This window comes from Zingiber officinale, chromosome 1B (genome assembly GCF_018446385.1).
Source record: "Zingiber officinale cultivar Zhangliang chromosome 1B, Zo_v1.1, whole genome shotgun sequence".
NCBI classification, from domain to species: Eukaryota; Viridiplantae; Streptophyta; class Magnoliopsida; order Zingiberales; family Zingiberaceae; genus Zingiber; species Zingiber officinale.
In genome coordinates this window covers 3485878-3500937 of record NC_055986.1, presented here as the reverse complement: position 1 = coordinate 3500937, position 15060 = coordinate 3485878, and the positions used below count along the sequence as shown (strand labels likewise).

At 41.6% G+C, this 15060-nt stretch overlaps 2 protein-coding genes across 2 annotated transcripts in view; both read right to left on the bottom strand.

The window, feature by feature from the left end:
- Positions 1-1052: 1052 nt before the first annotated feature.
- On the bottom strand, positions 1053-2304 carry LOC122041396. The gene is made up of 3 exons (XM_042601418.1): positions 2294-2304; positions 1825-2023; positions 1053-1781 (listed from the first exon to the last, which is right to left on the bottom strand). The coding sequence occupies exons 1-3, from the start codon at positions 2302-2304 to the stop codon at positions 1053-1055; spliced, it is 939 nt and encodes a 312-aa protein (XP_042457352.1).
- Positions 2305-7416: 5112 nt separating this feature from the next.
- Positions 7417-15060, bottom strand: part of LOC122047232 — a 28033-nt gene continuing 20389 nt past the window's right edge. The window contains exon 3 of the mRNA XM_042608382.1: positions 7417-7548. Within this exon, the coding sequence (XP_042464316.1) occupies positions 7542-7548 (7 nt within the window). The 3' untranslated portion in view covers positions 7417-7541. The remainder of the gene's footprint in view (positions 7549-15060) is intronic.

The following is a 15060-nucleotide window of genomic DNA, read 5'->3' as shown; positions in this document are numbered from 1 at the left end:
CCGGACCGAAAATGTCAACTCTGTTGACTTTCTTGGTCTGGGCGCCTGTACCTGGATGATTATCCAGATCACGGTCAACACGATCTATGTGAGAAGGGATAAAATGTTATCCCCTCCCAGACGCCTAAAACCCTTCCAGGCGCTCCGACCAAGGCTATAAATATAGTCTTGATCCAAGAAGCTAAACAACAACTTGTAATCCATTTCTGTCTGCTCTATTTCTCTTTGTGTGATGCCCGAAGGAGATCTTTAGATAGTGCGCTGTATTCTTCTTAGATTAGCAATCTTCTGATTATAAATGAAGTAACTCCTTTTTGTCTACTTCCTGTTTAATTAGTCTCATTATTTTTTAATTACAAGTATTCTTAATTTAGCTATAAGTCGAGAAAGGGTTAATTTATTTTTTCAGGGCAATTCATCTCTCCCCTCTTGCCGACCTCCAAAGGGACCAACATAAATGCCATACGTCAGGGAATATTCAAATGGTCTGTTATCATCTGCGAATGGAACCTTTTTTAACCAATAAGAGAGCACCACGTCTCCTCCATCCCCCGACAGCCCTTGACACCCAGCATTCTCTGTCATCGATCAGGCTCCAGAGGTACGTATTGTTATATAAAAAGGAGGTCCTCTCCCTTAAGCAGGTACGTGCACATTTGTACTCGTCTTCTACAGTTCTTTTTTCATTCGTGCACTGTTCTTCTGGGGGAAAAGTACCTGACTTGAGCGTCAGAGGGCTTGCATCGGGGACTTTTTCCCTGATTTCTGATTTCTAATGTTCCGTGTGCTTGTCTGAGTGTGCGCAAAGCCTAACTACCGTCATTTTTATCACCACTTTCCATTGAATAACCAATTTTATATTGCAAACCAATATTTTTATCTCCTTTATTAAATTGTTCATTTGCTAACGACTTTTTTAACTATGAGAAACTTAGAGATTAAAGAAATATACAAAACCATACGTCTCAAAAACCATAATTTTTTTCAAAGAAAAACTGCATACAAATGTTTATAACATCAAGCACTACCTACATAAGTAAATAATTATAAACTTACTGTTTAATGGAGCTCGAGGGAGGCTGCCAGTATAATCGGAGGAAAGGCTTGTCGATGCTAAAGGAAATCGGACAATTCAGTATTTTTGTGAACCACATTCGTTCCAAAATCATTGGCCGTGTGTAAGAATAAAACCGGTGACAATATCCTCCGTTAAAGATTCGAAGAAAATCTTTGCCAAACTCTCGACGTAGAATTCGACGTTCAAAGTCATCGGTAATATATATAGCATTAGGCGTCATAAGTGGAAAATCACAAGCAGGAAGGCAAAGTTGGTTGCGGCCGCCTAAGAAGACAATGAAGTCTCCCAAGTCCTTCGCTTCTTCTAATCTCATATTTTTGTCCACCACCACCTTATCGTCGTCTAAGGGGATAATAAACTCTCCCAAGTCTATGGCTGTCTCTAATCTTTCACTTGGCTTTTCCTCATCCATCCCCCTGTAAACCTTGATAGAGATGGTATTCCTAAAATTTTCCCACCAAATACTGAAAAGATCTCCCTGAGGAGTCTCAAGAAAGTAGTGTAGGTGTTGACGATATAAAGCTCGCATTTCGCCATGTTGAATTTGGGCCTCGTCTAAGTCACAAACACACACTTCCGAAAGTGTGCTCATATACAGTTTACCTTTATGGAAGACTATATTTTCAACTGAAATGGAGTTCCTTAGGTCGAACCATTTTGCGTCGCCGGAGCGGGTGTAGGACGGCTTTGAGGTGATGCTGTTCTAGACAGCATTGGCTAGGGATATAACGGATTCCATCCTTTACCTCCACTTCCTCCCCTGGTATCGGCATCATGAAGCCCATTAGGTGCCTTCCAATGTCGTGGATGGGGCGGGCGGACTCAGAGAGGAGGGCGCGAGGGAGGTCAATCTGCGCGCCAATGATCAGGTTCAGCAGTTGCACAAAGAGGCGGACATCGATGGTGATGATCCAACCGTGAGCAGAGCCGAGGAAGAGCCGATCTCTTTGTTGGAGATTAATTAAACTCTATTTTAATGTTGATAAAATTTGTGAAGATAGAAGGATGAGGTGGTAAGTTTGACCAAACTTTGTGATAGGATTGTTGAGTTGTCAAGATAGGATAAGAGTCTCTTAGAGATAGAATTTAAAAAAAAAAAAATCTTAATTATTAGTGCTTATCCATTAAGCCTATAAATATGTACCTCTTTTCAATGAATGAAGTAAGTTGTGTGTTTTGTTTTATTCTCCTCCTCTCCACGTAGAGATTCTTCACCTCTTCCACATTTTTCCTTCTATAATCTTTTATTTCTTCTCCAATAATTCCTTTTTTTTCCAACAAAGTGGTATCAGAGCCATGTCGATGCTTCCTATTCCTCGTCTTGTTGATTTGAAGTATGGCAATTGGAGTATCCAAATGAGTGCCTTACTGGAGAGCGAAGGCTTGTGGGATATTGTTGAAAGAGGCTATAAAGCGCCTCAAGAAGGAGTCGACCAAACGGAGGCAGAAAAGATGGCAATGGCGGAACAAAAGAGAAAAGATAAAAAAGCTCTTTTCTTTATTTATAAAGCTCTTGATGAAGCTACTTTTGAGAAAGTAGCCGAAGCTACAACTTCCAAAAAGGCATGGGAGATCCTACAAGTAGCATACAAAGGTGATGAAAGAGCAAAAAGTATTCGCCTTCAAATCCTGAGAGGGGAATTTGAATCGTTGGAGATGAAAGAGTCCGAAAATATATCAGACTACTTTACAAGGGTATTGGTTATTGTCAACCAATTGAGAAGAAATGACGATAACATTGAAGATAGTCGTGTCGTAGAAAAAATTCTACGCTCGTTGGAACCAAGGTACGACTATGTAGTTGCGGTTATAGAAGAATCAAAAGATGTGAAAGAAATGAAGGTGCAAGAATTATTAAGCTCTCTACAAGCTCATGAAGAAAGAATGCAAAGAAGAAGGAGAGAGCCTATGGAGCAAGCTCTACAAACCAAGCTCACCATTATTGACCAGAAAGAAGAGTCAAAGACCGAAGGTTCGCAAGAAAATGGCGGTGGTCGTGGTAACTTCCGTGGACGTGGCCGAGGTAGAGGCCGTGGCAGGGGCTTTGCTCGAGGCCGAGGAAGAAGTAAAGACAACAATCAAGGTAGAGACCAAAGGTATGACAAAAGAAATATAAGATGTTATACTTGCAACAAATTTGGTCATTATGCAACGGAATGCCGCTCTAACAATGTGCAAGGGAATGCTAATTACGCCTCAAAAGAAGACAATGACAATGATGTAGTTTTACTAGCAAGAAAGGATGGAGATTCCACAAACAAGAATTTATGGTATTTAGACTCCGGGGCAAGCAATCATATGTGCGGGCGTAAAGATATGTTTGTCGAGTTGGATGAAATGGTGAATGGACAAGTTTCATTTGGAGACGCATCCAAAATCCAAGTAAGAGGCGTTGGTAAGATTCTTATCAAACTTAAAGATGGATCTCACACATACATCACTGATGTTTATTATGTGCCCGACATGAAAACAAATATTATTAGTCTTGGACAATTGCTTGAGAAAGGTTTTAATATGCAACTAAAAGATGGTAGTCTTCGTCTGAGAAAGCAAAGCAAACTTATTGCTCATATTCCTATGTCTAAAAATAGGATGTTTTCTCTTGATATTAAGCATGTTACTGCAAAATGTTTAAATGCATGCATAAAGGATATTACATGGCTATGGCATATGAGGTACGGGCATGTAAACTTCAGAGCTCTAAAGCTTCTCTCAAGCAAAGGAATGGTGAATGGTCTTCCTCATATTAATGCTCAAGATGATATCTGTGAAGGGTGTATTCTTGGCAAACATCCTAGAGCAAGTTTTCCGAATGAATCGCACAATCGAGCTAAGAAGCCTCTTGAACTCATTCATACGGATATATGTGGGCCAATCACTCCGACCTCCTTTGGAGGTCGTCGATATTTTCTAACCTTTATTGATGATTTTAGCAGGAAAACTTGGGTCTATCTTTTGATGAATAAAGACGATGTTTTTGAGAAGTTCAAGGAATTCAAAGGATTGGTAGAAAATCAATCTGGCTATACTATCAAGGCAATGCGGTCAGATCGTGGTGGTGAATTCACCTCAAAAGAATTTGAAAAATTCTGCAAAAATCATGGCATCTGGAGGCCTTTGACAGCCCCTTACTCCCCTCAACAAAATGGAGTTGCTGAAAGGAAGAACCGAAATATTCTCGACATGGTTCGAAGTATGCTCAAAACGAAAGAAGTACCCAAAGAATTTTGGGCTGAAGCTGTAAACTGTGCGGTGTATTTGCTAAATAGATCTCCTACAAGAAATTTAGAAGGAATTACACCTCAAGAAGCATGGACCGGATACAAGCCATCTGTATCTCATTTGAAGATTTTCGGATGTATTGCCTATGCACACATTCCAGATCAAAGAAGAACGAAGCTTGATGACAAAAGCTTACCTTGCATTTTCATTGGCTACGATGCAAGATCGAAGGCTTACAGACTCTATAATCCAGTGAACAAAATGATTATCATAAGTAGAGATGTTGAATTTCAAGAAGATGGTGCTTGGAATTGGAACACTAATATGGTGATGATTCAAGAAGGTGATAAGCAGGAGAAACATACGAAGGCGCATAACGATACCACTGACCCTCAGCAATCTTAAACTTCTTAGACGAATCACCAGAACGGAAAACATCCTTCATAGAAATTTCACGCGGCGGCAACTCCACTTAATCTCATTTGTCTTTATGCTAATGAAGAAATTGTATCTTTTGAAGAAGCTATTAAAGATAGCAAATGGAAGAAAGTCATGGATGAAGAGATGAAAGCAATTGAGAAGAATGAAACTTGGCATCTTACTACTTTGCCCGATGGTCATAAACCCATTGGTGTGAAGTGAGTTTATAAAGTGAAGAAAAATGCTCAAGGAGAAATAGAAAAGTACAAAGCGCGACTTGTGGCAAAAGGTTACAAACAAAAGGCCGGCATTGACTACGAAGAAGTGTTTGCTCCCGTTGCCCGAATGGAGACTATAAGGTTGATAATCTCTTTAGTCGCTCAACTAAAATGGCAAATATTTCAGCTTGATGTTAAATCGGCATTTCTTAATGGCTACTTAGAAGAAGAAGTCTATATTGAACAACCGGCTGGCTACATCAAGAGGGGGCAAGAAAGAAAGGTGTTGAAATTGAAGAAAGCTCTCTATGGCTTGAAGCAAGCACCGAGAGCATGGAATTCAAGAATTGATGCATACTTCAAAGAAAATGGTTTTATGCAATGCCCATATGAGCATGCTCTTTATGTAAGAGCAGACAATGATAACATCTTATTGGTATCATTATATGTAGATGATCTAATTGTGACAGAAAGTTCGCCTCAAATGATAAAATCTTTTAAGGAAGCTATGGCAAAAGCATTCGATATGACTGATATGGGGCTTATGTCCTACTTTCTCGGCTTGGAGGTGAAACAAGGAGTTGATGGCATATTTATGTCTCAAGAACAATATGCAAAGGAGGTCCTCAAGAGATTTAGAATGGATGATTGCAATCCAGTTAACACACCGGTGGACTGCGGAACAAAGCTAGCCAAGAATGACGAAGGAAAGACGATTGATCCCACACGTTTCAAAAGTTTGGTGGGAAGCTTGCGGTACCTAACTTGCACTCGACCGGATATATTATATGGAGTCGGTCTTGTGAGCAGGTTCATGGAAGAGCCTAAAGAGACTCATTGGAAGGCAGCCAAGCGAATCCTTCGTTATGTCCGAGGTACTATAAATCATGGACTATTTTATTCTCACTCTAATAATTCTCAGCTTGTTGGATATTCAGATAGTGATTGGGGTGGAGACTGTGATGACCGGAGAAGCACTTCCAGCTTTGCATTTTTCGTTGGAGATACGGCATTTTCTTGGATGTCAAAGAAACAACCTATTGTTACTCTTTCCACTTGTGAAGCAGAGTACATTGCTGCATCCTCATGTGTTAGTCATGCTATATGGCTAAGAAGCTTGCTAAAGGAGATAAAATTTGAACAAAGTGAAGCAACTCAAATTTGCATTGACAACAAATCGACAATTGCATTGGGGAAGAATCCAGTATATCATCAAAGAAGTAAACATATTGATATACGTTTTCATTCTATTCGGGAACATGTGAAAAACAAAGATGTTGAGCTAGTCTATGTGAAGATCAAAGATCAAGTTGTTGACATCTTTACAAAGCCACTCAAATTTGAAGATTTCATCAAGATGCGGAATCTACTTGGAGTCACAAAATAAAGTTTAAGAGGGGGTGTTGGAGATTAATTAAACTCTATTTTAATGTTGATAAAATTTGTGAAGATAGAAGGATGAGGTGGCAAGTTTGACCAAACTTTGTGATAGGATTGTTGAGGGTCCGGGATGGGGATGGTGAACTCCCTTCGCTCGTTGAGAGCGTAGAAGGTGATGGCGAATGGGTCGTCATGGGGATCGTCGTAAAGCACGAGCCAAAGGCTATGACCGCGGAATTTAAAGCAGCTGCTGCGCGTGGACAGATCGTAGCCTCGCGGGCGTTAGCCGACCACGAAACATAGACGACGACCGAACGGAGCAATTGAGGAAGGGAGAGTTTGGAGAAGATGAGGGAGAAGAAACCCAGTGGGAGATCAGCCCAGCCGCCGCCAGCCATGGGAGGAGAAACTACGAGAGATAGATGTGGCGGTGACGGCTTCTTCCTGATTTAATAGTCTTGTTGTTGGGTTGCCTCAAGGATTTATTTCCAAAATTTTCTTAATGATCTGTTTCTTTTTTCTTCTCAAATTCCAAATCATGATTTTATAGATTTTTTTTTGATAAAATAGAATTTATCAAACTACAATTAATATCGTATTTATCCAAATTTTCCGTTTCAGACAACAAATCGGAATCAATTTATTTATTAAAATTGTCAAAAATAAAGAAACAAATTATTTCAACTATGTCTTCTTTTTTTTTTCAGAAACTGATTATTAACAATTTTAATTTATCTTTTAAAAAGACAAACACATTAACTAATAAACGAATATTTGTCAAATAACGTGGGTATATATATATATATATATATATATATATATATATATATATATATATATTATTTATCTTTTATTTGTATGAAATTAATCAGAGACTAAAAGAAATTATTATTTTAAAAACAATCTAAAAAAACCTTCAAAACCAGTTTAATGCTTACCTATAAATATGATTGAGCATGTCCGAAATCGTTTAGACCCATTTAAGATGTGACGTCTCTATTTTTTTTTTTTTTTTTTTGGAAAACCAAACATATATATCTATAAACTTAAATCAACACTGTCGACATAAAAGAAAATACTAAATTCTTAACATGAGTTCCTGAATTTATTTACAAACAAACAGCTACTAGATTATGCGAAAAGGTAAACTAAAGTAAGTCTTCGGGTTGTACTGCCATGGTCCTGAGCTGGCTCACTGGTCATTGCCTCCTGCCTCATTCATCTCATTTCCTGAAAAAAATAAAGGGATAATATGTGAGTCAAGAGACTCAGCATATTTCGAACCGTGTTATGTAATAGGTAGCGCACATAATCTAGTGTACTACGACATCAGGGGATCTTTTGTATAATGACCTCCTGAAAATTGGTCTTCAGCTTCTCGAAAGCTTCTGCATAGAGCCTAAGTCGGTCATTACTTATCTCGAACGTCCCTGATAACTGTTGAGCGGTCAACTCAGAGTACGAGTGAATGAGCACTTTAGCGGCTCCCACGTGCCCTGCGGCTTGTAAGCCGGTTATCAGGGCTTCATATTCAGCTTCATTGTTGGTGGCGCGATAGTCAAGCCGAATAGAAAATTGCATCTTGTCTTCTCATGGTGAAATGAGCAAGATGTCTATCCCGCTACCTTATCGAGTGGATGAGCCATCAACATATATCTTCCATGTTGCCTCTGGCTCGATATTCTGGACTTCTATGATGAAATCTGCCAAGGTCTGGGCCTTGATTGCTGTTGGTGGTTGATATTGTATGTTGAATTCGCTCAGCTCGATCGTCCATTTGATCAGTCTTCCTGATGCCTCAGGGTTGAGAAGGACCCGTCCCAAGACGCTGTTAGTCAGCACGATGATTGAGTGCACCAGAAAATATGGACAAAGCCTCCGAGCAGCAAGTATTAATGCATAGGCTAATTTTTTCAGACCGGTGCAGTGAGACTCTGAATCTTTCAATATATGGCTTAAAAAGTATACAAGTTATTGTTCTTGGCTGTTTTGCCTGACCAAAGCCGATCTGACCGCATGTTCATTGGATGATAGATAGATCCAGAGTGGCTCTCCAACGATTGGCTTGACTAATACAGGTAAAGAGTTAAGATATTCCTTAAGTTCTTCCAACGCCTGGTCACACTCAACGTCCCACTAGAATTTTCTAGCTCGGCGAAGCACTTTGAAGAATGGCAACCTCCAGTCGGATGACTTGGATATGAATCTGGACAGCACCGTAATCCGATCGGTCAACCGTTGAGCTTCCTTCAAGTTTAGAGGCGGCGACATGTCTTGTAGCGCTTTCACCTTGCTTGGATTAGCTTCAATGTCCCGCTCTGTGATGATGTTGTTGGGACCTTTGTGCCCGCTAGAGGGGGTGATTAGCGGTTCGTCGTGTGCTTGCGTCGTTTGCTTCGTCTTGATGGTTTGCAACGGAATACAACTAGAAGGCAAAACTATACAATGCTAACAAGTAGGATTTACTTGGTATCCACCTCAAGAAGAGGTGACTAATCCAAGGATCTGTTGGTTGCTACTCGGAAAACCTATAGGTTCCACTGTATAAAAATTTTGTACAAAGGTCTGAACCTTTTCCTAGCTACCATGTGTTCTTTTAAATTAAATTTTGGATCTCCTGCGGAACTTAACACGTTTGATCCAAAACTTAATCTATTTGTTCTTTTAAATTTTGACTTGGATCTCCTGCGGAACTTAACACGTTCGACCCAAGTCTCTTTAAGTTATTAATTCCATTAAATATTAATTTCCATAAAAGGTTCCCAGTACTGACGTGGCGAGGCACATGGCCTTCTTGGATATGGGAGCAACCACCACCGACTAGACAAAACCTTTAATAGAAAGCTAATATTTAATTTCCTAAAATAACTTTAGGTTAACCAAAGAGAACAATCAAATCACAAGGAAAAGAAAGAAACAAAAGAACACAACTTGGAAAAACATATTTGAAATACTAGAACGTAAGCCTCTTGTATTTGGTATTATTTCCATAAATAACTAGCATGATGCGGAAATAGAAATTACTAGTTATACCTTGTAGAAAAACCTCTTGATCTTCTACCGTATTCCTCTTCTGACCTCGGACGTTGTGTGGGCAACGATCTTCCAAGATGAGAAACCACCAACCACCTTCTTCTCCTCCAAGCAAGGTTCGGCCACAAAAGAAAAGCTTCACCAAGGAGAAAAACCAAAATACTAACCAAGCTCCAAGAGATGCTAGCTTTCTCTCCTTCTTCTTCTTCTTCTCCGAGTAGTATCCGGCCACCACAAGAACTCCAAGGGAGAGGGAGAGGTTCGGCCACCACAAGAGGAAGAGAAGGAGATGATGGCCGGCCACACCAAGGAACAAAAGAGGGAGAGGAATAATAGATGTTGTGTCTTGTGAAGGCACCCTCACCCCTTCTTTTATATTCCTTGGCCTAGGCAAATTAGGAAATAAATTTTCCTTAATTTCCTTGACATGATTTAATTGAGAGAAATAAAATAAAATTTCCCCAATTAATTTGTGATGGCCGGCCACATCATTGGAATACAAAAGAGGACAAGTTTTAATCAATAATTAAAACTTCCTAATTTGTTTCCGGAAATTTTAAAAAAATAAAATTTCTCTTTAAAATCTCTTCATGGTTAATAAAAGGAAATATCTATAATTTTAATTTTATTAACATGTGAATAATTTTAAAGAGAAAATAAAACATCTCTCCAATCTACAAATAAGGAAAGAGATCTAATCTCTTTCTTTAATCTTTTGTAGATCTTTTACAAGAGAGATATTTTAATTTTAATTCTCTTTAAAATATATCTTCCACATAATAATAAAAATTAAAATTAAATTTCTTTTTTAATTTTATTTGGCCGGCCCTACTAGCTTGGGAATCAAGCTAGGGCCGGCCTAGGTATATTTTGGGGTGGCCGGCCCTAGCTTGAACCCAAGCTAGCTTGGCCGGCCCCCTTTGGGTGGGTATAGAAGGTGGGTATAGGTGGGTATAGTACTCTATAAATAAGAGGCTACGATAGGGACCGAGAGGAGGAATTGGTTTTGGTCTCCCGATAAAATTAAGCATCCCGTGTTCGCCCCGAACACACAACTTAATTTTATCAATGATAATTCATTCCACTAGAGAACTATTATTGAACTACCGCACCAATCCCAAATTACATTTTTGGGCTCCTTCTTATTATGAGTGTGTTAGTCTCCCTGTGTTTAAGATATCGAATGTCCACTAATTAAGTGAGTTACTGACAACTCATTTAATTAATGTCTAAGTCCAAGAGTAGTACCACTCAACCTTATCGTCATGTCGGACTAAGTCCACCTGCAGGGTTTAACATGACAATTCTTATGAGCTCCTCTTGGGGACATTATCAGCCTAGTATCTCTAGGACACAGTTTCCTTCTATAATCAACAACACACACTATAAGTGATATCATTTCCCAATTTATCGGGCTTATTGATTCATCGAACTAAATCTCACCCATTGATAAATTAAAGAAATAAATATCAAATATATGTGCTTGTTATTATATTAGGATTAAGAGCACACACTTCCATAATAACCGAGGTCTTTGTTCCTTTATAAAGTCAGTATAAAAGAAACGACCTCAAATGGTCCTACTCAATACACTCTGAGTGTACTAGTGTAATTATATAGTCAAGATAAACTAATACCTAATTACACTACGACCTTCTAATGGTTTGTTCCTTTCCATTCTGGTCGTGAGCTACTGTTTATAATTTATAAGGTACTGATAACATCATCTTCTGTATGTGACACCACATACTATGTTATCTACAATATAAATTAAATGAACAACTATAAACAAATGTAGATAAGTAGACCAAATGTAATTCTTTATTCATAATGAATGTTTACAAAGCTTAGGCTTTCAGTATACACTCCAACAGGATCCACACACCGACTCACTCCTCCACTATGAAATACTCCTTCTCGGTCGCAGCCGGAGGTGGAGAAGCCTCGTACAAACCCAAACACACAAATACAACTCACACAAGAAGAGAAATACAAAAATGCAAGTGAAAACACACTCTTCTTATTTACTTGCTGTGTATTGTTGTTGCCTCTTGAATCTTGGAGATACACTCCAAGAACCCTTAAAACCTGGCAAGGAACACGAAGGAAATCGCTGGTGAAGATCGCAGAAAACCGCAGGGAGAAATCGTAAAGATCTGGCGAAGAAAACGCTCCGCCCAGGCTATATACAGTGCTCCCAATTGATTGAGATCAACCCCAATCAATTGCCACGTCACATCTGCACAATCCCAGCCGTCCATCACCTGCATCCTGCACAACGGTCGAATCCCAATCGATTGGGACAGTCTGAATCGATCGGTGGATCGATTCAGACGCTTTCTGTGTTCTCGCGATCGCGCGAGAACTTCCCTGCCCAATCAATCGGCTGATCGATCGGCAGCTCCCGATCGATTGCCCGATCGATTGGAAAGGCCTCTGTGTTCGTGAATTATGGTCCCAATCGATCGACCAATCGATTGGGTCATTCCTTCCTTGGCAGCACACTCCAATCGATCGATCGATTGGACCCTAGTTCAATCGATCGCCCGATCGATTGAACACTCTGAACTTGACTCAAACTCAAGTCCAAAGTCTCAAACCCAACTTCCGATCAACCGTGACATGTTGGATCTCCATGCCTAGCACTTGGCCACACCCGACCAACCTCGAACTAGCCTTCTAGCCTCCTCCATAAGCCTTGCGTCCCTCGGATATCTCCCATCCTTCACGCATTGCCTTCAGGAGGTTCCTTCGGCCTTATCCTAGTTGTCGGATTATACCACCACACTCGACCAACCTCGAACTAGCCTTCTAGTCTCCTCCATCAGCCGTGCATCCCTCGGATATCTCCCATCCTTCACACCTTGCCTTCAAGAGCTTCCTTCGACCTCATCCTAGTTATCGAGTTCTCCTTACCAAGTCACACTAGGACTTACCTTGCCAAGACCACATGCTTGGACTTACCTTGTCAAGTCCACATGCTTGGACTTTCCAATTGCCTGGCTCCTCACCAGGACTTTCTCCTTTGCCAAGATCACACTTGGACTTTCCAATTGCCTGGCTCCTCACTAGGACTTTCTCCTTTGCCTAACCTCCAGTTAGGACTTCCACCACTGCCTAAACTCCAGTTAGAACTTCACCACTACCTAACCTCCAGTGAGGACTTCACCACTGCCTAACCTCCAGTTAGGACTTCCAGACGCCTAACCTCCAGTTAGGACTTTCAGACGCCTAACCTCCAGTTAGGACTTACCCAGTCAAGTCTTCTGTCATCCCTGACTTAGTTGACTTGTCTTCTTATCAACCTAGTCAACCCTTTAACCATCTCCACAATGAGATAATTGCCCTAGTAATCTCCATATATTGTCAAACATCAAAACTCAATTCTCAACTCAAACTTGACTCAACTCAAGCTTAATCAAATTGGTCAAACTTGACCAAGGAAAATTGCCCCAACAGATGTAACCCAGGAAGCGGTCACTCTTCGCGCCGAACAGACACTTACTCGGGTTTAGCTTTATTCCATAGGATCTCAGAGTTCGACAGTCTCCTCGATATCTGCACACAGGTTAGCAGCTCGGAGAGATTTTATTAATATGTCGTCGACGTATACCTCCATGTTAAGGTCGATCTGTCGTCAGAACACCTTGTTCATCAGCCTCTGGTAAGTGGCGCCGGGGTTCTTGAGTCTGAATGGCATAGCATTGTAGTAGTACGTTCCATCGGCCGTAATGAAGCTGACCTTCTCCAGGTATTCTCGGGCGAGCGGCACTTGATGATACCCTTGGTATGCGTCAAACATGTAGATCAACTCGCAATCCGCCATTGAGTCCACCATCTGGTCTATCCTAGGTAACGGATAGAAGTCCTTTGGACACGCCCTGTTCAAGTTGCAGAAGTCGATGCAAACCCACCATTTATTGCCCGACTTAGAGACTAGCACGACGTTAGTGAGCCAGCTTGAGAATTGGACTTCCCTGATATGGCCAGCCTCTATCAACTTTTCCATCTCCACCCGGATGATCAGATTTTGTTCTGCGTTGAAGTCCCTCTTTCTTTGCTTCACCGACCTAGCATTCGGTCAACCATGAAGCTCATGCTAAACGACACTCGGTGAGATTCCAGGAAGCTCGTGTGTCGATCATGCGAACACATCATGATTTTGTCTGAGGCAGCGACCAACTCTGCCTTCTTCTCGACCTCCAAGTCGGCGGTAATAAATGTAGTTGCCTCCGTTTGACTGGGGTGGATTTGAACCTCCTCCTTTTTTTCGTATACCAATGTAAGAGGCTTTTCAGTGATTGCGTTTACCTCCAAGCGCGGGTTCTTCTAAGCGCTTCTCGCTTCGGACTTGACCATCTCGATGTAGCATCGCCGAGCGGCTAGCTGATCGCCTTTGACTTCGCCCACCCGGTTGCCCATCGAAATTTGATCTTTTAGCAGTATGTAGACACCACTGCCCGAAATTCGTTGAGGGTCAGTCGGCCTAATATGACGTTGTAGGCCGACGGTGCATCCACCACTATGAAGTTTGTGGTCTTGGTCCTCCTCAATGGTTCTTCCCCGAGCAAGACGGCCAATTGAGCCTGTCCAAGCGGCAATACTTCGTTACCCGTGAATCCGTAGAGCAGGGTTGTCATAGGCAACAATTCATTTCGATCGATTTGTAATTGATCTAACGTCTTCTTGAAGATGATGTTCACTGAACTTCATGTATTAACAAAAGTTTGGTGAATAGTGTAATTAGCAATTACCGCTGGGATGATCAGTGCGTCATCGTGAGGGACCTCCACTCCCTCCAAGTCTCTGGGGTCGAAGCTGATCTCGAGCCCTTCCTCCTTCTCCCTACTGCATCCTACGGCGTGGATTTCTAGTCACCGAGCATACGACTTCCTGGCTCTGTTGGAGTCGTCGCTGGTCAGCCCTCTGGCAATCATGCCTATTTCTACACGAGTAGTGTTGCTTCTGTTTTCTTCTTTACGAGCGGAGGATCTGTTTTGTTCAGCCGGGACTCAGGAGGGATCAGCGATATCCCTCCGATGGTGCTGATGTTATCGCTCGAGCGCCCTTCTTCATCCTCTCGGCGCCCAGTAGATCGAGGCCTATGTCGTCGATCGAGAGATGGAGATCAGCGCCAGTATCCTCTCAGAGCTGGCCGGCTAACGATCGATGTTAGATCATAGCAGTCGCGCGAATTGCGCATCGCCGACTGATGAAAAGAGCATAACATTAGCGTCTATACCTTGCCCTTTGAAACCTTTTGTCGACCGGAAGCCACATGTTGTACGGCATGTGTCCTGGTCTCCTGGTGTGGCCACACTCCCTCTACCCTTGGTCCTTTGGGCGGCTGGTGGTTGTTCGACGGGCGCCACTCGGATGTCGCCGGTGGTTCGATCGACATTTCCTTTTTCCTTGCCGCTTGGGCTTCTTCCACATTTTTATATTCATTGGCCTTCTTGACCAGGTTATCGAAGTCCCTGGGCGGCTTCCTGATAAGCGATCGAAAGAACTCTCCTTCAACGAGCCCTTGAGTGAAGGCGTTCATCATCGTCTCAGATGAAACCGCTGGGATGTCCATAGCTACCTGATTGAAGCGCTAGATGTAGGCTCGGAGTGTTTCCTTCGATCCTTGCTCCAGGGAGAAGAGGTTGACGCTCGTCTTCTGATAGCGTCAACTGCTGGCAAAATGATGTAAGAAAGTAGCTCAGA

Bases quoted from the DNA above. Each gene is read 5' to 3' on its own strand.
- LOC122041396 (XM_042601418.1), bottom strand. The intron at 1,782-1,824 runs GTAAAGGATGGA...AATGCTGTCTAG, and splicing joins TACCAGGGGAGGAAGTGGAG to AACAGCATCACCTCAAAGCC.